At 31.9% G+C, this 23209-nt stretch overlaps 1 protein-coding gene across 2 annotated transcripts; it reads left to right on the forward strand.

Annotated features, from left to right (window-relative positions):
- Positions 1 to 1609: 1609 nt before the first annotated feature.
- On the forward strand, positions 1610 to 21552 carry LOC127718888 (uncharacterized). Of its 2 annotated transcripts, none has more exons than XM_052224952.1 (4): positions 1610 to 1760; positions 10573 to 10700; positions 11148 to 11264; positions 16774 to 21552. In XM_052224952.1, the coding sequence occupies exons 2-4, from the start codon at positions 10586 to 10588 to the stop codon at positions 18291 to 18293; spliced, it is 1752 nt and encodes a 583-aa protein (XP_052080912.1). In that variant the 5' UTR covers positions 1610 to 1760; positions 10573 to 10585; the 3' UTR covers positions 18294 to 21552. The 2 variants fall into 2 exon arrangements, with proteins under 2 accessions (XP_052080912.1, XP_052080913.1); XM_052224953.1 differs by having other exon boundaries at positions 1610 to 1749.
- Positions 21553 to 23209: the final 1657 nt, after the last annotated feature.

The raw sequence follows: 23209 nt of genomic DNA on the forward strand, positions 1-23209 counted from the left end.
TGAATAAATTATCTTTACCTAGAATGCTTTAAAAAAATGGCCTCAGATTTTAGCTACTATTATTATATTATATATTATATATTATATATTATATATTATCGATATTATATATTATATATTATATATTTGTCACACATGACAACCCCACCTAAAAATCAATCTAAGTCCGTCTAAATTGAATTTCTTAAATTATACCAGAGACATATATACACATATGTATATATCTATCTATCTTCATATTTCCGCACTCAGTCACAACTTTGACTATTACGTGCCGTTGCATGCGTGGCTTATTTGCAATTTAAAAGAAATAAATTTTCAGTAATTTTACGTTACATTGCATTGGTGCATAGAAAATGAAGTAAAAATATAACAGTGATTTAATAAATTTTTTTGTGGATTGTTATCCTATGTATATTTCATGGTAAAACTATGTACATGTTATGCAGTTTTTAGAATATTTGTGAAAGAGCAGATATAGAAATCTGCTCTTTGAAGCCTTCGACTGTTGTACAAAGGATTGCTGGTGTAGGAAGTAGGTTCCATTGTACTATTGTATGTGGATAAAATGAGAACTTGTAAGAATCTTTATTTGTTTGAATTTGTTTAAAGTAGTTGGTATGTTTATATCTTGTTCTACTGTCTGATTTAACGAGAAGATCTTTAGGGTAGATTGCTATGTGTTGATGTATGATCTTATAGAATACCACTAGTCTTGTTTGTATACGTCTCAATTCTAATGTAGGCCACTGTAAGTGATCAAGCATATTTGAGACTGAGCTGGTATTGTGATATCTATTACATGTATAGCGAGCAGCTCTTCGTCACAGTGGACCATCTCAATTTGATTGATTTGGTTTTTGTTGTGAGGGTCCCAGACGCAAGAGCTGTACTCAAGCTTAGGTCTAACTAATGACATGTATGCCCTTTCTTTAATTTGTTTGGATGAAACTTTAAGGTTACGTTTTAGGAAATTAAGTTGTCGATTTGCATTAGCTGTTATATTATTTATGTGTTTATTCCATTTGAGATCAGATTGGATGGTTATGCCTAAATATTTTGTAGCTGTTTCAGTTTGGAGAATGTGACCATGAAGTGACCATGAAGATGTCTCTGATTATACCAGAACTTGCAAGCACATCTCGCATGTTGCAGATGCTTAAATAAGACAAGCTTTTTGGAAAGCTGACATATTTATTCGATGAATGTGTTTATTTTATTTTAACTATTCGTGATATTGGATATTAAAATATATATTTAGATATATTTAGTATTAACAATAGCATATGCATAAAATGGAAAATTAAGAGTCTTTCTATCCATAATCCATATCTGTTCTTTAATTGCTATTTTTATTAAAAAAATTGTACGATAAATGCATGACGTCACGATCTTTTTGGCACTTCTTCAAATGCGGATGAATTTTATCATTAACACTGAACATTTCACGTTCTTGATGGGTAATAATTTTTTGCCCAAAGTTTATTTTATTTCAATTTATCACAAAAATAAAGAGAAGCACAATCCAAGAACTCGTAAAATGCGCCAAACAAATAGTCATAGACCTACTTAACGGCGAAAGAAACAAGTACGAATTTGTGATGAGGCTACTTATGGTCGACTGAGATGTAATGTACACAAATGTAATACAAGTGATTACTTATCCACCGAATGTATACAGCACAAAGTACAGAACTGTACTATAAATAACATAATAACGTGTTCTGTTTTGATTCAGATTTTTTTCTTGTAAGTCGCAGGTGAGTTTAAAAATACTCGGAATTGGAAAGAAAAAAAAACGCATGGTATAATCATGATGATCAGTTTCATATTTCTATTTATTATAACCTGATACACATTCATTCATAAAACAGATTATATTCAAGAGAATATACTTCGTAATATTGTAAAAGGATGGCAAATAATGTCGAGATAAATTAGTGGAAAATTTGATGTATTGATTTTTAGTCTTCCCGGGGACAAAGGAATCTCGATAAAATTCTCCAATAATATACATTATTAAATTATGATAAGATTTAAATATTTGTGTTCAAATTGATTTTAACTGTTATCATTTAAATCAGCGTACAGATGTGTTCTTTGTACTGCATCTCTTATAGTAAATTGAAGAAGGAAATTTTACATATGTGATTGGTATATATATTTATACATTACATTATCTGTCATTTAGAGATCAGTTTTAAAGCTATCATCACTCTGTGCCAGCCCTACAATTGCCTACAAGATGGCTCCACTAAATCATTGTTCTCACAAAACATTAGTTGTGGTGCTTTGCCTTTGGAATGTCGAAACACTTTATAATGTATTTCATTTGTTTATCCACTATACATGTACATAATGTACTACATGTATGTCGTTAAAAGCTCATTAGAGCTTATGTTTGTCTTTGTTTGTATACCTTGCCGACTCTAAATAAAGCTTATATTATATTATATTAATGTATTTGTTAAATGCATATGGTACATGTAGTTTTTAAATTTCCTGGCAGTAATTCTCTTTGGATATTCATCTAGTTCTTCAATAGGAACTTGCACCACACCGGGTATCCTGATCTGAAATCCACCAAGGAGCAATGACATGAGACTGCAACACGGTGGTACAATAGTGTTTCCTGCAGCTTTTGAAAAGAAGAGGGTAATTTTTTCTCAGAGGGCACTCTTAGTGCCATTGGCTACACTTTAAGGGCACCCTTTACATGGTGGACTACACTTTTAGGGCACTCTTTACATAGATATAAAGGCACTGTAATAGATAGGGATTTAATGGAATCAAGGACGTATAACTAACATATATACATCCTTGATGGAATATACCATTGTTTCATATTTATTGGTTAGAAATTAAGATATGTATATAACATGTATTAGGTTGTTAACTTATTTCTTTTTTGTAATAAAATTATCACTTCTAGACTCAGCTAATAGAATCTTGATCATGTTCATTGTCCAACTGCCTCATTTCAATCAATAACTCCAGTAATAAACTTTAATACTGGATCACTGAGACTGATTGTCTTGTTGTGAAAGTGGACTTTGCATGACCATGAGCATATGCAATGCATTGCTTTTTAAATGCACAAAAGAAGTGCCAAATACATACCCTATGGATCTCCCAAGTTTATACATGTACCAATCAAAGCTACCTTGGCTCATAACTGTACAAATAGTTTTAGGATATTCAAAGATATGTATAGCAACTTCAAGACTTACTAAACATATTCTCCTGCTTTTCATCTTTTTTCTATCTGTGTTATTTGGTGTTTTTTTTTTCATTGAAACGTTGATTTTTTGTACTATTCAAAACTATATCAGCTACATTCTTAACTATAATTTATTAAGATAACAACAGTATGAAAGCCGTCGTAAATTCACACCCAATCCGATGTCGCGACCGACGGAATAGTATAAATAGAAAATATAAACAAACAGATGTAATGTCCATCCCATTCATCGTAAAATTATAACTCAAAACGATCGCCTGGTTCCCTATTAATTTGTCTACATTTTAATTTCGTAGAGGTACAAATCGATGTTGTCCCTATTAGATTCAATCATAAGTGACCACTGTTTATTAATAGAAACTGGTAGATACAGGAAAATTCCCAGAGATTTAAGACTACAAGTATGTATACATTGTGATGTACTAGATGATGAGTTCCATTTCTTTTTTAAATGTAAAATAAATGAACAATTAAGAAAAGAATTTTTAAATGAAAATGTATATAATAACTTGAACGATATAGATAAATTAAAACATATCCTCAATCCAGAAACAAAACAGGACACTAACAAATTAGGCTCCTTTTTAAAAACGTCACTAAGACTGAGGGCAGGGAGTCCTTTATATTATTTGAATCTCTTATATATATACGGATTTAAAGAAAGGATTATAGTAGAAAGTGTCTGTATTGTTTATTTTCATTGTTTACTGTATTATATGTATATCATGTATAATGTTTGTAAGCCATTGGCCCATATGGGCGTAAAGTGCTTTTTCAATAAAGTAAAGTAATTAATCGTATTTGTACTCTGTCGCTTCAAAACTGTTCAAACATTACGAATTTTCAAAATTCAATAAGATGTCGACCATTTAAATATTTATTTTTGTTCCGAGGGAAATAACTCAAAATGGTCTTGCTAAAAGATGAATTGCAGAACCAATATTAAATTACAGCGGGGCATTCTAAAATACGATGGAAAAGGGGCATGGCGTCAAATATTTTTCCTAAAAAGGGCATGGCGTCAAGAAAACATGGCAGGGTGCCATACCACGCCAAAACATCCTGCAGGAAACACTATACAAGTAAACTGCATATCCGATACCCATGGAGCATTTAAATCCTCCTTGGGACTTGGATCCAGATTTTACTCAGGAATTCAATTACACTAAACAAAGTGTAATTGTTCGTCAGGATTCAGATCCCTCTGAGGATTTCGGATCATAATACCTCAACTGCTTTAAACATCATTCCCCAGTTGTTTGCCCATATTTCTAGGTTCTTATAAGGTTGTCTTTGAGAATGTCATGTCTTTATGGTTATATTATACATGTAATATTGCATAAATTGTCACCAATCTAGCACCCCGCCCCCCGTTTAAACAGTTAAAATTAATTTATTTAAAAATGAATTATATATATACATGTATATGTACAATTTTATCAACTGTATGCCTTGTGTTATTTTTCTTCAAATAATAGGTTCATCTAGCAATTTGAATGTAGGAATTTATCAAGTTGAAAACATTATTGCTCATGTAAGTCCAAACTGGTGATAAGTCTAAATTGGTAGATTACATTCGGGGAAAAGAGGATGGGATTGTAGTTTCAATAATTGGAACATATCCGTCGACATCTGTGACTGTCACAAAAATCAAATATATCCTTATTAAGGCAATCACATTTTGACTATGTTAGATTATTTAAAGAATATGTACATAGAGTTCATTTAAAAAAAAAAGATCTGTTATTAACTAATAATCCTAACATTCCACATTACAAACAGTAAGAATTGTGAAACAATAAAACTGTCAAACATTATTTGGTTTAGGTTTAAATTAATAATATTCTTTGGGCTTCCGACATAATCCCAGGGCATAATCTTGCTGGCAAAATGACAATGTAATTGCTAAAAATTAGGAAATTGCTAAACATTACCGACTGTCTGACTTCAGCGCGAAATGTTTTTGCCATCTTAATCGTTTCGAGGGAAACAACTTGTAATTTACAAGTCGCACAGGTAAGGAAAATGGGGACTGGCTAGAAAAATGAAGATGTTTCAAAGTGACTAAGGACTTACCCTGCCGATGATTAAATGAAATTAATACAACGGCGACTTTGTACCTCCTTGGATTTAAAATTCAAAACAATTCAAACAGGAAACAGCGATTGTATCATTGTTTTGAGGTATTATTTTACGAGGATTTTGGTAATCACTCAGCTGATTCGTTTTATTTTCATTTATTACAAGTTGACCCGTTGATCAATTGAATTGGTTAAGGGAAGGAAATTAATGGGGGTTTCTGGTTATTTTTTAATAAGAATGAAAATGAAAATAAAAAAAAAAACAGCTGACGAATAATTTTGATTTCATGTACACTTAAGACAATGTACAGGGATCAGCAGTTTGTTTTGTTTCTATGACCAATTCGTGAATAAGAGACATCTTTAAAATTAATACTTAATAGCTCTTTAATATGTGCTTGACAGATGTCGTCATTACTTGGCCTACAATCATTCATCAGAATTCATGTTACAACTAACATGATGTCCTGGCCATGGACATCAACATTTTTTTACAAAATTAAAAAAGATCATGACAACTTGTTAGAATTTAATTATGTTTTCAATTATTCTTTAAAAACAGATCAACAGGAAAGTAGAATATATCAAACTGTTGTGGTTTGTTAGGACACCAATTTTAAAATTTTAATTCCACTATAAATAACTCATTTAACAGCTGGTATTGAACTTTCGAAAATATAATTACTTCTTTGGATTATAAACACTACAAACATATGACTAATCAACTACACTGTCAATAATTTTTTATCAAGGTTTATTAATATATATTAATAGGTTTTATAACGAATGAGAATTGGATATCGCTTGATATCAACTCAAGTTATTTAATTTCAATATGATAATAAACGAGTCTTTGGCGAGTTTATTATTACTATTTAAATTAACTAAAGAGAGTTGATATCATGCTATATCCAATTCTCATGAGTTGTTAAACCTATTTCTCATATGATCAACACTCTCATTTTGTTAAATGTAAAATTCCATGAATTGTTGATCTAGTCTATTACACATACCAGTATGACGTCATATGTCCTATTCCGAAACTTTGACATCAGACATTTTAAAACTTTTTGTACGCATCATAATGTTATAACTTTTGTTAAAAAGAAAATTTTTAGTGAAAAGGGTGAGTGTTTTGTATATTATCGAAGAAATCACATATATGTCTGTTGCGTTGGTCAAAATCTACATGGTCTTAACCTTTGAAAGTCATCAATGACCTAACGAATAGCCATTGGAAATGTTGTAATATTGTCTCATAATGCTGGATAAGCCAATCAAATTAACTCGGTTTTCGTATCATTTTTTTTTGTATCACACTCCGTGCATAAATCTCGCTCTCACTCAAATGAGATAACCATCTACCTGATTTATATACAAGACTTGTCTTTATTCTTCAATACATTTTTGTACACTGGATAATTTGTACATATATATATGTTGTCATATAAATACAAACACATTTTCCTTGGTTTGTGCAAAATTTAATTTTGTCCATCTTCTCAACTTAAATATATATGTCAACACATGCATACTCAAATTCTTTAAGTAATTTATGTGAACTCACTAAATTCTAATATGGTACTCTACAAAATTTGTATACGAGCCTCATATTTTGGAAACAACTTACATTGAAACTTATCTTCATATAGATTACCTGAAAAATGGTGCATGATAAGTAATTATTTTTAGCACTAATTGTGGCGCAAATGCAATGCACCTGTACACAAATATCTAGTTTATCCAGCGGACACACTTTCCTTGTCATTGATGCAGGCAATACACAGCAATCTTAGTGCAAAAATGTTTTATCCCTGCAACACATACATGTATAATAAGGAACATGCAAATTCACTTAGTTAGGATAATAATCTGCAGTTCTGCACAGATTTGCCAAAATCACTGGGAATTGGTCTTAAATCTTTTTTTACAAAAAAATCTACCAGTCATACATATTGGTACTATTATTTTGCAAATATTACCACTTGCAATGATGTACATAAATATGTATACCAAGAATTCAAGGGTTTGCTCAAAGTCCTGAGCTGCTCTTGGTTATAATTTAAAATGACCAGATTTGGAATTCTTACGTATGTCATCAAACATCATAATTAAAGATTGCCATAGCAACAAACTGTTCTGTAAATACAGAAAAATCAATATACAGAAGAACTAACCCAGAATAAATTAGGAAAATTGTGAATTATTGAAATTATGCAATCAAACATGGGTTTTGTCTTGAAAGATTTGAAGATTATGTCCCATTGTGCATGTTGTGAAGAATTGATACATGTACAATGTATGTTTAGACATTTCTTTAATTGTTATTATATTTTACAAATGATTAAGTAAGTTTACAAGTGTTCTAACATTTATATATAAAGATTGTATATGTTTATTGATCAGAATCTAGATGCAATGAATTTTTACAGTCCAGAAAATTACTGAAATAGTGAATTGTCTATAAAAAAATCAACAAAAATGTCGAGTTGACTATATAGCTATATATCGATATACTCAGCAATTATTAGCATTGTAAGATGTTAAAAATGTCAATTGATTGCAACCATTAAACACTTCCCTTACTTGATGAGATTGTAACCTGTACAGATGGAAGATATTAAAAGTGAGGGCGATTTTAAGGTCAATATGTCAAAGATCAAGGTCACTTGCTAAAATATTCAAATTTAAGAAATATTTGGAAAAAAATTGGTTTTAGGATTCTGGATGGTGACTTAACATTGCTTAAGTTGTTTGTTAAAAATGGAAAATATAGAGAGTTGATTTTCATGTCAAAAGTTTAAATGTCTCGGCTACAGCTTTGTAAAATCAGAGGTTTCATGGGAAGGAGAGAGCATGAAAGACGATAATTACACTTAAAATGTTACCGCCTTTTCTGTAAGTGGGTGTTAATTAGTTGAAATTGATACGGTCGCAGAGGGAGACTTTGTCCTAATTACACATCCGAGTAAGAATGAAAACACCCGAAGTTTTATAAACGGACCGGGATCCAAGGTTTTACAAAATAAGCATGGGAACCTGGTTCAATTCTCGACAATAATATATATATATAGACTTACTTATGCAAAGTGGAGGTTTGGCCAGGAATCCAGGCTACTAAAACATACACACCGAATGTTTACTGTTGATGTATTTCAGCCATCGATGATTTATTTATTAACGATGCCGAAGCGTTGGAGCTCTAAAAAGAATTTGATCTAGAAATATTCTGCATCTGCAAGACAATACTTGACAGACCTGATTTGCTTCATAACTGATGAATACATATTGAAGTAAAATTTACCACATAAAACAATTTTTCATGTTTCCTGATCTTTAAAGCATAATATATTCCACCCTGAGAAAGACTGAAACTTTTCTCTGATAATTTCTTCTCTGTTTAGAAAAAGAAATAAAATAATGTGCCAGTCGCAACAAGTCACCGTAACAAAGATACCTCACATATTCCTCTACTTTCGAGGATATAACATGCTATTTTTCATTTCTATGAGCCAACTTGTTAAGTGAAAATCTCAGCGGCTTAGCTCATATCTACAGCCTAACGCCATGAAAAACAAACTTTTCTTCGTTTTAATTACAAATATTCGCTCCGGTCGCTACAGGTCACAGTAACAAAGGTATCGCGCATATTCCTCTATTTACTATGATATAACCTACCAGTTAACATAGACGGGGCCAGAGAGGAGAAGCGAAAATCTTTGTTTAAAGCAAGGTGGGGTTGAATAGAAATTGCATTATTAAATTTCATTATATCCTCAAAACTTTTTCATTTCTTAGTCGTTTTTCGTCGTAGTTAGACAATATACTATTGAATTTCACGTCAAATGTTATTGCACATTAAAAACACATTTGAACTGATTTATTACTATAATTACACCTGTATTTTAATGACACAGTCACTGATAAGAATCACGTGACATTCACGATTCCCCCAATCACATTGACTGTTCACGGTAACAGTCTGGTACATCTCAGGGCACTATCAAGTGGGTGATAAACATGTTGGTTTCTTTATATTTTAATCATTTTCCTCTGATCGAATTGCTATCCTGGGGATGCTAATTTTATTTCAAGCAGAGTGTTCGCTCTCCTTCTCATATAACCTCCTTAGTAAAATTGACTTGAAAAAATAGTTGAAATTTGTTGTTTCTGAGTGATAATTTGAGGAAGAATTGTTCAATTTTAATAAAACTTATAGAAGTGATTGAAAGTAGAAAAAATTGAGGAAACCTATTTTTTTAAGTCTGATTGTCATAAGCAGTTGCTAAGAATACAAATGTAGCTATACATAGTATGAAATTCTTCAATACATTTGGTTTCTAGATAATAAGGATTTTCAGTGATAATTTTTTTGGTATGTGTGACTCGGGACTAATAGAATAGCCAGGATTAGAAAACCCTATATATTGAATATAGAATATAATGGTCTTTTTTTAAGTTCAAAACGTATATCTACTAGATATATAAACCTCTCTCTGAAAAATGTGTTTGGTAGAAAGTACATGTATAGGGAAAATTATTAATTATATATCAAAGACCAAACAACAGTTTTAATTAAAAAAAAAGTAACATTATACAAATCAACAATTATTAAACCAGCAGTCTTCACTGGCTTACATTATAATAAATTATTGCCACCATAATATTTCAGAAAAGTTTCCTGTAATTTTATTCTTTTTTACACTCAAAATTTCAATGGTAAACTGTTTTCCATCAATCTTGTAAACACAGTGTAGTATTTCACACTGTCACTCTGATTGGGTGTTGGTCCATGACTGGATTCATAATTGTTATAGGGATGCCAAATTTCATGGATATATGTAGGGCCAAAGATATAAAATTTAAATTGTTTGATGTTGCCTACCTACCCACCTAAAAATTTGAAAAAGCAGCCTACGGTCATGACGGTACCCCAAAAAAATTTTTTTTTTCAAAGATTTTTTCCTGATCTTATATCGTTTTCTTGTCTAAAACATGTAACTTATGTTGTTGGCTAAAAAAAAATAAAATTCCTACCTACCTACCCAACCTTACAAGGCATGGGTAGGCAACATCAAACAAGAAATTTGTTATGGGTGGCCTAGGTAAACCATGAATTTAGATGTTCAACAAAGTACAAATATTATAAAGTATGCATGGTATGCACCAAATCAAATATCCACAAACATAAATAAATCCACAGTATACAAATATGAGGAGTAAAGACAATGTTATACTTTCCTTTTGTAGAATGTAGGTCAAAATGTTGAAGAGGAAGATAGAAGAGGTTGGTGATTCCCCCATATCATCTGACATTGATGAAAACAGTAGTAGTTCTGTTATAACTAACAGCAGTTCTGATGTTCCAACATCTATAGGTTAGTTCTGAGTATAGGTTATAGTAGTTATCAATTGTGCTTTCTGCAGAATTGCATGATCATATATTAGGAATTTTTTGGTTGTTGTAACATTAACTAAAGACAGTTTTCATGTTCTAATGAAATAACAAACTTATTTTGCTGAAAATCAGAACTTTGGATATACCCTCGATTAACAAGTACTGGAAATGAAAGAAAATACCTGGGCAACTAGACATCGCTTTTGACAGTCGGGCAAATCGAAATGACAGACCGGAAGGCGATTTCTTCACCCCAGTCACCTGATAGTGTGAGCCATGCTCAGTGTTGATTTGATTTCTTTCTTCTGTATTATAAAATTGATGTATTCAATTTGTTTAAATGAACTTTCATATGTGTATTTTTTATCTGTCAGATAACATGCCCAAGTTATATGATTTCATTTACCGTACATAACTATCTTTTTAGTCATGTCAAAAAAGAAACGTCAAAAGAAGTCAGTGAAGTTTAAAGGTGTGACTGTATACTATTTTCCAAGAATGCAAGGGTTTACATGTGTTCCAAGTGAAGGTGGTTCCACACTTGGTAAGTACTATATTTTACAGGTCTTTTCAATGACTGATGAGGTTCACTTCTAAATTAAATGTCAACATGTCTAAATTATAAAATAATGATTAAATTTGTACAATTCTTATTTCAGATAGAAAATGAAAATTGCTTTCACTATAAAATAAGGAGATGTTACATGTGTGGTATGATTGCCAATGAGACTAATTAAACAAGTGACTTGCATGTAAGCAACTATAGGTTACCTTAAGCTTATAGTCTTCAACAATAAGCAAAAGCCATACCATACAGTCAGCTATAAAAGGCCCTTGTGTATATTTTTATTGTTATTTGATTTTTTGACTACATGTACATCTTGAACAGCTTTATATCTTATCATGTTAACAATATTACATTGAACTACTTGACTGTAAATTAACTATGTGTAAATATCTGTTTTTGATTGTATTTGAATTTGTATGTGAGAGCCTCAGGGAAGATTAGTTTATTGTAACTAACTGAGTTTACCCTCTTTAAATAAAGAATTTATTATTATTATTATTATTATTATTATTATTTTTATTATTATATGGACTTTAATATATTAATTAATCTGTTATTTCTTTCTTTTGAGGTTTTACATCATTTTACGTTAGGTATATATTTCCTTTATTACATTTTGTAAACCATGATGCAAGGACAAATTACCATCGTCAATTACAGGCTTGTAATGACCCTCAAATTCTTCTCTGAAGCAGATTAAACAGTTTGGTTAAAAATACTATACACAAAATAAACAATAATGAATTAATCATCACATGTACAGTTTTCAATTCAGTTCAAAAGTGATACAAAATGCAAACCTCAAAGCTTGTAGTGATAGAATGGTAAAATTTAGTTGAAAAGCTTTGGAATGATTTCTGAGTAATTTCTGGAGTCAAAAATACAAAAGAAATGAAAGTCTTTTTTACAATAATAGTGTTTTTTTTTTCATTGAACTGGTCACCAATATTTGACATAATACATGTAAGGTAATATTATCAATTATGGACAAGTAGAACTAGGTGATCAAATGGTCCAAATTGTACAGGTAAGCACATTTAAATTTTAATTTAAAAATTTGACAAGATCTTAGCACCCCATTATCTAAGTTAGCTCGGAGATTCATCCACTAGATCAGCATTAAAATGTGAGGGATGAATACTGTGGCCTTGGCAGAACACTGAAGTTGCAACATGATGTTGTCAGAAGTGTACTTTAGATTAACCATTCTAATTTAAACCAAGGCCTCTAAGTGGTAAATATAGTTTTTGACTTGTCAGTCGGCCAGTTTTTCGTATCTGCATGATAACTTGAAAACCTTGCATGGATTTGAAACTAAACACTGATATGTGGTTACACATAATGATTGATTGGTGTTCAATGCCACTTTCAGCACAATTGTCTATTTCGTGGTGGTCTGTTGTTGTTGGTAGAGGAAACGGTAGTGACCAGAGAGAAACACTGACCTTCGGTAGGAAGAATAACAATCATAGTTAATTGTCCTTCGCGCAACATGTTGCAGGGGACATAGAAATACCAGGCGTCTTGTTGGCGCTCTCACGTGTACAATTGTTGTCAGATTTTTATGAAACTTATATCATAGGTTTATATTAGCAGTGTCTTGAACGAGTTTGAAAATCAGTGCCGATCAATTATTTTTATACGTCCATTTACGGGACGTATTATGGTATACCTCTGTCTGTCCGTCCATCCTCAACATGTCGGACATTAACTCAAAAACTCTTCAACCAATTTGCATCAAACTTTGGTGAATTGTTCATATCTATTGATGTGAGCTCCGTTTCGTTTTTTATAAAATTTAGATTTTACGCTTCTGAGTTATGGGGTTTTATTCATTAAAAAATGGGGGAATTTTCCAGTTTTCAGACAATAACTCAAAAATGCTTTCACCAATTTGCAAGAAACTTTGGTCAATTGTTTATATCTATTGACATGAGCTCCCTTTTGATTTTTATAAATTTTAGATTTTATGTTTCCGAGTTGTGGAGTTTTATTCATTAAAAAAAAGGATGATTTTCCAGTTTTCGGACAATAACTCAAAAATGCTTTCAGCAGTTCTTATGAAACTTTGGAGAATTGTTTATATCTATTGATGTAAACTCCCTATCAATTTTTATAAATTTAAGATTTTACACTTCTGAGTTATGGGATTTTATTCATAAAAAGGGGTGATTTTCTAGTTTTCGTACAATATATATACCTTTAAAGTGCTTTGAGCAATTTTCATTAAACTTTGGTGACTGGTTTATATCAACTAAGATAACCTCCCTTTTAGTTTTTCACAAATTTCTGATATGACATTGAGAAGTTATTGAACTTTATTTGTAAAAAATGCGACAGATGTATCATGCGCTCATGACGCAGCTGTTTATTAAAAAAGTTATGCCCCTTGGAAACATTAATTATATGGAAAATTGCATCGTTAGCACTCTCATGTGTTCAATTCTTGCCAGATTTTTATGAAACTTATTGTAGGTTCAATCAGCAATGTCTTGGACAAGTTCGAAAATCAGTGCCGATTTATTATTTTTAAAAGAGTTATGCCCCATGGAAACATTAACTATATGGAAAATTGCATTGTCAACGCTCTCATGTGAACAATTTTTGCCAGAAATTTATCAAACTTAAATCATGCGTTTATATCAGCAATGTCTTGGAGGAGTTCGAAAATCAGTGCCGACCTATGTTTTTTAAAAGAGTTATGCCACTTGGAAATATTAATTATATGGAAAATTGCCTTATCAGCTCTCTAAACTAAAGTGTACAAATCTTGCCAGATTTTTATGAAATTTAAATTGTAGGTTTATATCAGTTATGTTTTTTACCATTTCTAAAATAAGTGCTGATCAAATATTTGTAACGAGTTATGCCCCTTGAAAATATTAATTATAATGGAAATCACATTGCACTTGCTCTGAAGCCTTCATTTCTCTTATAATTAAGATATTAATAAAAAGTTTTAAAGAACAAAAAAAAAAATGATAGTTATTGCCCTTGTACCTCAGTTGACTGTACCTTGGATAGATAAAATATGTGCAATGCGGGGGACATATGACATAGGAACTCAGTTCTTTTATTAAGATTACAATTTCTAAGTGTCATGAGTGTGATTGTCCTTTTGACAATTTTTATGCCCCCGCCGTAGCGGTGGGGGCATTAAGTTTTACCCTTGTCCGCCCGTACGTACGTACGTACGTCCGTCCGTACGTCCCAAAATTGGTTTCCGTTCTCTAACTTGAGTTTGCCTAAACCAAATGTTATGAAACTTATACACAATGCTTATTACCACAAAACACAGATCAAGTTTGAATTTTGGTGGCGTCACTTTAACTGTTCTAGAGTTATGCCCCTTTATAAATGGAAAAATTGCAAAATTTTTAGTTTCCGTTCTCTAACTTAAGTTTGCCTCAACCAAATGATATGAAACTTATACACAAGGCTTATTACCACAAAACACAGATCAAGTTTGAATTTTGGTGGCGTCACTTTAACCGTTCTAGAGTTATGCCCCTTTATAAATTGAAAAATTGCAAAATTTTTAGTTTCCGTCCTCTAACTTAAGTTTGCCTCAACCAAATGTTATGAAACTTATATACAATGCTTATTATCACAAAACACAGATCAAGTTTGAATTTTTGTGGCGTCACTTTAACCGTTCTAGAGTTATGCCCCTTTATAAATGGAAAAATTGCAAAATTTTTAGTTTCTGTTCTCTAACTTAAGTTTGCCTCAACCAAATGTTATGAAACTTATACACAATGCTTATTACCACAAAACACAGATCAAATTTGAATCTTGGTGGGGTCACTCTAACCGTTCTAGAGTTATGCCCCTATATAAATGGAAAAAATTGCAAAATTTTTATTTTCTTCTAAATATCAAGTTATTTTTAAAATTGGAGTTATCTTCCTTTGTCCATGATTATAGTTGAATCAACTACAATCAATGCTTTATACAATTGAATGTTTAATTTTGACTTCCACTGATAAAACACAGATCAAGTTGAATTTGGGTAGTGTCACTTAAACCATTATTGAGTTATGCCCCTTTATAAATAGAAAAATTGCTGAATTTTTAGTTTCTGTTCTCTACTTAAGTTAGCCTCAACCAAATGTTATGAGACTTACACACAAAACTCAAATCAAGTTCAAATTTGGGTAGCGTCACTTTTACTGTTCTTCAGTTATGTCCCTTTATAACTATATGATATGCAAGCGGGGGCATCATCTGTGTCCACATGTGGACACTATCCACATTTATTTCACTCTTTCATTTTGAGACTTAACTGTTTTCTGCTACAAAATTTAACTGGTTACCCCGTATAAATTATTTATCCATGCCTTTAAACGGAAATGTACATAGCAACATCAAATTACATTAAAACAAATTCTGAGGACAGGTTTTCAAGAGATCACAATTTTCATGCTTTTTACATGCATTCTAGGCATTTACTATGATTGCCAACCAGACAACTATCCACCAGAATTAAAATGAAGTGGTAGTAAACAAATAATGCCACCGTACAGCTTTCAACAATGAGAAAAACCCATACCGTATAGTAAGCCATAAAAGGCCCTGACATGAAAAATGTGAAACAATTCAAATGAGAAAACTTATTTAGAGAATTTAACGAAAAAAAATTAAATATGACCGACATGAACCAACCATAACCACTGTACTCAAGCTCCCGACTTTGGACAGGCACATAAAGAATGAGGCTTGGTAAGACATGTTTGTGAGTGCTCACCGCTCCCTTTGGTAATTCGTGTTTCTTACGGATCGAATTGTTGTAAATTACATATGTCTTGCAAAATGAATGTTTTCAATAGTTTTATTGTATGAATACATTCAGTGGAACCTGGTTATGCTGGTTAAAGGAAACCTGAATGAAGTTTCAAAAGGAGTTTTCTGCATTTTCAAAGTCCTGTCAGCTGCCAAAGCAGTGCCCATTATAACTTCTTACTGGAACATAAGTCAATATAATGCATAGATACCAGGTGAAAGATACAGCATACAGGTCTTGTCATACATGTATATATATTTTCTGGGACTGCATCTTACGATCCTTTACGACAGATAATTTAGCTAATCTGCAATCAATTCCATCTTCATGCCTAATATATCATGTATTTGTGTTACAACTCTAAATTCTACTGACGAGGAAAGCTAACACTAGGCCACCGAAAGCTGAATTTTTAGTTCAGTCTAGGTGGCAGAGTGGTCCAGAGCGCTGGACACAGTGCAGTCGGTGTTGACTCAATATCCCAATAGCATGAGTTCGAATCCCAGCGAGGGAAGAACACAAATTTGTTTCTGCAAATTTGCAGATTTGACATTGTTGTGCTGATATTTAGAGTATTTATATATATATATATATTAAATGCCAAATCTACTCATTACACGTCAATTGATACAGTGATACATTGTATAATGAATAAACTTGCATTACTGAATAGTGAACTTTAATCATTGTGATTTATTGCAGGCATGTTAAACAAGCATAGTCATATAGAGAGTTTTAGTATACCAGATCATGCCAAGGAACAGAAGAGACTACATACCTTGATGATTGAAGAAATGAAGAAGCAAGAAAAGAAAAGTGCTAAATATCTTGGAAGTGACGAAGAAGATGATGACGAGGAAGACATGGAAGATGATTCTGATTTTGAAAATGATGATTATTATGTACTGACACCAATTACAACAAGACAGAGACGCATACTACTTAGACAGTCTGGGGTTAAAAAAATTGAAAGTGGTGAGAAGGATGTATGCAGAGATATACGTAACTCACGTGAGCTATGTGGCTGTGACTGTCAGGTATTCTGTGATCCAGAGACTTGTGCATGTAGTCGGGAAGGTATACAGTGTCAGGTAGATAGATTATCGTTTCCTTGTGGATGTAGTAAGGATGGCTGTGGTAATCTACAAGGTAGAATTGAATTCAATCCCATTCGTGTGAGAACTCATTTTATTCATACATTAATGAGGCTTCAGTTAGATAAGAAAGAAGAGGATCATTCATCACCTGTTACAAAAATACAGAAAGGTCAAGAATTAGAACAAGAGAAAATTGAATCAGATGTTGACTCTGCACATTGTTCTGACGATGAACAAAAGACGATTGACTTGTCTGAATTTAACAGCAACGAATTAGGGAGTTGTCGAGATTGTCAGAATTCGGATGTCTGTAATGTAATGATGCAGGAAGTTCAATATGCTTCTCAGCAACAAAGGACGGCACTGATCTATCAGTCTCAACAATATCGTGAATCTCAGACAAACTTGTTACCAAGAGTATTTCTCTATAATGAATCTGATGAACTTTATAACACCGATAGTATGTCTTCTTTGTATAATTACAAAGAAGATGAAAGCTCATATTCAGAGTCAAGTTCTACAGAGAATAGCCCACCATATGAAAATGTTGATTATCCAGAGAAATCATATCAAACATTAACACCATTTACAACAGAAGAAACAAACCAAGACTTTCGTAGCCATAGTAACAACATTTCACAACATAATTCATTCATTTCAAATTCACAGCCTGAAAAAAAGTACACATCATTAGATTCTGCAGATCAATTTTACAAAGTTGACCAAATGACAGGGGTTGGTCATAACAACTGGATGTCATATTCAGGACCACAAAATCGTGTGGTATCCACATGTTATACAACAATGACAAACACTACCAGTGATAAAATTGCTGAAGCTTGTCCCGCCATATTATCACACATAAATAACCAAGATAATGGATACACTGATGGCATTAAGGTGGAGAAATATGAAGATCCATTCTCTGTCAATTGTGGTGATGTTAAAACTTACATAGACCTAGACAAAAGCTCATCAAGCCAATCTGAAACGGGTAACCATTGTGTTACCAATCAACAAGGGCAATCAGAAGCACAGACATGGAAAAATTCTTCAGAAGTAGGTCAGAACTTTGGTGAAATTATTAAAGAATCATTGGTAGAAACTGTGCATGTATCGGCTTGACCAACCTGGTAATCTCAACTGTAAAATTTTTCTGATTTCAGTTAGTGTATTTGATTAAGAGACTTTTATCTACCTGTTTAAAAGTGTAGTGAAGCTAGTCCATTGTATATTGGACTTAAATGTTTTTTACAGCTTGACATCTAACACTGATGTCATCAGTAGCCCTTTAGTTGCCTTCACTTCAAAGATTAAATATACATTAAAAAACATTCACCAATCAAAAATGTTTGCAAAGGTAAGTGGTAACATTGTAGTCAGAAATGTTTTACTGCAAAGAATCTCTTTGGCCCTTGTAGACAAGATGTGCTGTCAGCTAATTGGGAATGGTGATCAGTCGTTTCATTGACAGCATGCTGTTATAATCATATCACTAAGAATGGCTGTAAGGTGGTTAATATTACCATGTTACAGTGGTGCTGTTAAGATACATGTTAGTCATTTCTTTGGAAGTTAATATATTTCAATGTAACAAAACAAGTGTCTACCTTCACCAAAATTTTCTATGGGGCGAAAAGATAAGTACTGTTTGAGAGGAAGCTTGGTGATATGATTAAGGTACTTTTATATAGAGATTGGAATAAGGTTCGTGATATGATACAATTCATCACATGTATGTAATGTGATTTTTTTACAGTTCTTTGTGAAGATATATTGTTTCCATTGTTGTTATCAAACTGAATCTTTGTCTCAGATCCAAATAAATATTGTGTTATTTGTTATGTATTTTGTTTTTAAGAAAGTATAAGGACATCATTGAAATTTGTATTTGAGGCAAACTTGGGTGGAAGAATCAATAGTATTTATTACATATCCAAAAAGTCATTTAATATATATTGGTCTGAGATTAAGCTTCTTGTTAAATGTGATAAGTGTAAATCAATATTTTACTTACATCTTCATGTATAAGATTGTTTTCTTTATGATAGTAACATGAGTAATGCGATCAAACAATTGTACATATTTTTCCTTCTTATTTTAAACAACTATCATGAATATGTTTCTTATATTTGTCAGAATTTTATGAATTGTAAATGTTAAATTTTGATGTTAATTTACAACTTATTTATTCATTTCTTCTTTATACTTCTAGATCTGATTTTACAAATTGAACATATATTCTGAAGTATGAAAAAAAATTGTAGCAGAGTTGTCTTCCTAATGGCTAAATTGAAAATTTAAGACATTGAATTTAAAGAGCTAAGTCAATATGTGTACATGTAGGTATGCTGACATGAAAACATTTTTCAACATCAGAACACTATTACATATTTTTCCATAAACACATGACAAGAAATATCAAGTTATTCAAATGAATATTTCATTTTGTTCTGGTTGGAAAAACTTATTGGCCTGAGACAGTCCTTTATTTTGATTAGTCTGTTTTCAAATTTACTTCTCTTTTGAAATTCGTTGCAAGGTCTCTCTATTATATTCTATAGGATGATTTGGAGTCCCTTTTACCATTCTTGCAAGGATTTGGAGTTCCTTTACCATTCTTACAGGGATTTATTTTTTTAGCTCACCTGGCCCAAAGGGCCAAGTGAGCTTTTCTAATCACTTGGTGTCCGTCGTCTGTTGTCGTCCGTTAACTTTTACAAAATTCTTCTCCTCTGAAACTACTGGACCAAATTTAACCAAACTTGGCCACAATCATCATTAGGGTATCTAGTTTAAAAAATGTGTCTGATGACCCCGCCTGCCAACCAAGATGGCCGACATGGCTAAAAATAGAACATAGGGGTAAAATGCAAGTTTTTTCTATTATTTTGAAAACCGTTATAAATAGAGAAAATCAGACAGGAGCAAAAAATGTTCAGCATGTTGAGTTCTACCTAATGTCCATATATGTCAAAACTGTCAGACGACTTCTTATAGGGGTTTTTGCCCTTAAATGACAAATTTTACCATTTTTTTTCATATTTGCCTATTGTCTTGAAAACTATAATAGATAGAAACTTTTGCAAAATTGATCAGCAAGAAATTCTACAAATAAGTCTACATGGTTGAAATCATCAGTCGACTCCTTATTAGAGTTATTGCCCTTTGGTGATGATTTTTACCATTTTTTTGCGTTTTATCTTATATGATAAAAATTATAAAAGATAAATAGACACTTCAAACACTAAAATGATCAGCAAGGCAAGATCTACTAACAAGTCAAATTTTGCTGATATAGTTAGTAGACTGTCACTCTTTATAGGAGTGATTGCCCTTAAATAAAGATTTTTTGACCCTCTTTTTTGTTTGGAGCAAAAACCAAAGAAGATAGAGAGAAGCTAAACAGACTAAATGATCAGCAATACAAGATCAACAAAACAGAGATTTTTGTCATGAATTCTATTCTCGTCTACAATGTTGGAGAGTGTCCTTTGTTGAATATGCACATAGACCAAGGCGAGCGACACAGGCTCTTTAGAGCCTCTAGTTTGTATTGATTGGATGGTGTTTGTTGGCAGCAATCTTTAAAGATGCCACAAATTTTAAATTGACGTGATTGAACACACTTTTGGAAATCAAGTTTTCATCTTTTTCTTTGAAATTTTGTGGAATATCAGATATAATGGAAGGAAGGTTTTGTCAAAAATATTCTTTTTCTTCCATATGCTGCATGAAATATTATCCTATAAAGCTACATGTACCCATTCTTTATTCTGATCAGTAAGTTTTATCCTATAAAGCTACATGTACCCAATCTTTGCTCTGATCAGTCAGTTTTAAAATTTGTTCTCTATTGTTACAACAAAAGTCAATTTTTTTTTATATACATATGTATGAACATTTGGAAACTCTCTTCACCATTTTGTACTTGGATCGCATACATATAGCAGCATTTACAAAGGTTCTTTTGAACACATTTAGAAATAATTGTTCATCTTAATCCCTGAAGCCACATCTGTTTGAAATAATCACTTTATTATGAACAGTAGGGAAGCAAGATTTCTGTCATAACGATTATTGTTTTTATACGACCGCAAAAAATTTTGCGGTCGTATATCGGTATCACGTGGTCGTCAGCGTCGTCCGAAGACATTTGGTTTCCTGACAGTAACTTTAGTATCAGTAAAAAGAAATCTATGAAAATTAAACACAAGGTTTGAAACCACAAAAGGAAGGTTGCGATTGATTTTGGGGGTTATGGTCCCAACAGTTTAGGAATTAGGGGCCAAAAAGGGACCCAAAAAAGCATTTTTCTAGTTTCCAGACAATCACTTGTGGAACAGTGTATGGATCTTTCTGAAATTATACCACAAGTTTCCATACCACAAAGGGATGGTTAGGATTGGCTTTGGGGGGTTATGGCTCAAACCGTAGAAATTTGTAAGAAGTTTTTTTTTTATTATTAATGACTTATGTTGAGGAGCCAAAAAATCTGAAATACATGTACTTTGTCCATTGACATAATGTTTGAAAATTTGTTTTTGTTAAATAATATGGATTGTCAATTAATTTTATTATATAAGCTTTACCTAGATCTTTTTTATTTTTCATTAGTGCTTACTTACTAGGCCAGATGTCATTGTTGTTTCCATGACAACTCTGTTTTAATCTTATTATGTTTTGTTTATGTGTATTTTGCTTAAATACAATTTTTTAAGGCAATAAAAAGACAGGTTGTGCTGGAAACAACAAATATTTGTAATCTGAAGGACATTTGAGTCTTTGTTTTTCATATAGAGCCCTTTACACTCCAGATGTTTGTCTTTGTACATTGTATATTCAAATGGAAAGATATCATTTTGCATTTTATGCAGAAAACAAATCTGGCATCAGAACTGATAAACAACTAGACACATCTAAAACATTTGTAGTAGATTTCTGATATCTTTAGTTTGAAAAACGTTGCTTACTGACAAGAGCAAATATCTCATTCAGAAAACTGGTGTGGTCATGTTTCCAAATTATATTAAACTTATACTGTTATAAAAAATTTAGCTTCTATGGCCCTCTACTTTAAACTTTGCACTTTGTACCTTTTTGTTTTGAAAGAAAATCTTCCAGTATATTGGCTATAAGGAGATAATTTAACTACAGCAAGATATTTATGTTAAACTGGTGCTTTACTTTAGTAGTTTTACTGTGATTTATTTTAGCTTATAATAAGTCTTTACTGGTGCTAGCTTTAATATTGTTAATTATTTAAAATTTTGCATTTAAGAAAATGTCATAACTTAGAATATACTTAAGAATGCAGTCAGTTTGATTTACAACATTTTTTTAATTCACAACTTTGCTAGGTATTGATTTTTATAACAAACAGGTACTTAAAAACTATGTCATGTATGTGCAATACAGGTAGTTATAACTTTTATGAAAAAGTGATTTTTTTATCTTGAGAACTGCTGTATTAAATAGTGGTAGTTTAGAAAGTTGTAAAAAAAGGTAAATTCATTTAGTCTATATTGTACTAAGGTTAAAATATGGCTTATTTTGTCATGTTAGTTATCATGTATTTGTTCATATATCTTTTAAGATCAGAAAAATACATTTTAAGACTTAAGTGATATTCCATATTCAGTTCCCATTGGGTTAAGCATACACCATACAGAACTTACTAAGATGGCATCTTTAAAGTTTGGTATATTTACATTACTTATATACATTATTTTAATGAAAACCCTATTTTCCAATTCATGATATAATCTGGTTTTATGTGTATCATATAAAACCTCTAAACCTCATCATAGTCACCCACTCTTCCATTGTCTGGGCAAGAAACTGTATGAAATAGTGAAGTGGCATCTAGAAATGATTTTTTAGATGGAACTAGGGGTTAAAATTTCCTTCTAAACCAAAGTAGCTAGGGCATAAAAGAAGGTATCATTTTACCAGGTAGAACATGAGATCTACTAGCCTTATATCTCATTATTGAACCAGATTTCAATTCAAATAACACACATTAATCCCAAATTTTGTTC

Source organism: Mytilus californianus, unplaced genomic scaffold, assembly GCF_021869535.1.
Source record: "Mytilus californianus isolate M0D057914Y unplaced genomic scaffold, xbMytCali1.0.p SCAF_10, whole genome shotgun sequence".
Taxonomy (NCBI): domain Eukaryota; kingdom Metazoa; phylum Mollusca; class Bivalvia; order Mytilida; family Mytilidae; genus Mytilus; species Mytilus californianus.

Coding starts and splice junctions, on each gene's coding strand:
- LOC127718888 (XM_052224952.1), top strand. CDS start 10,586: ATGTTGAAGAGGAAGATAGAAGAGGTTGGTGATTCCCCCATATCATCT. Junction 10,701..11,147: donor TGATGTTCCAACATCTATAG/GTTAGTTCTGAG, acceptor CTATCTTTTTAG/TCATGTCAAAAAAGAAACGT. Junction 11,265..16,773: donor TGAAGGTGGTTCCACACTTG/GTAAGTACTATA, acceptor GATTTATTGCAG/GCATGTTAAACAAGCATAGT.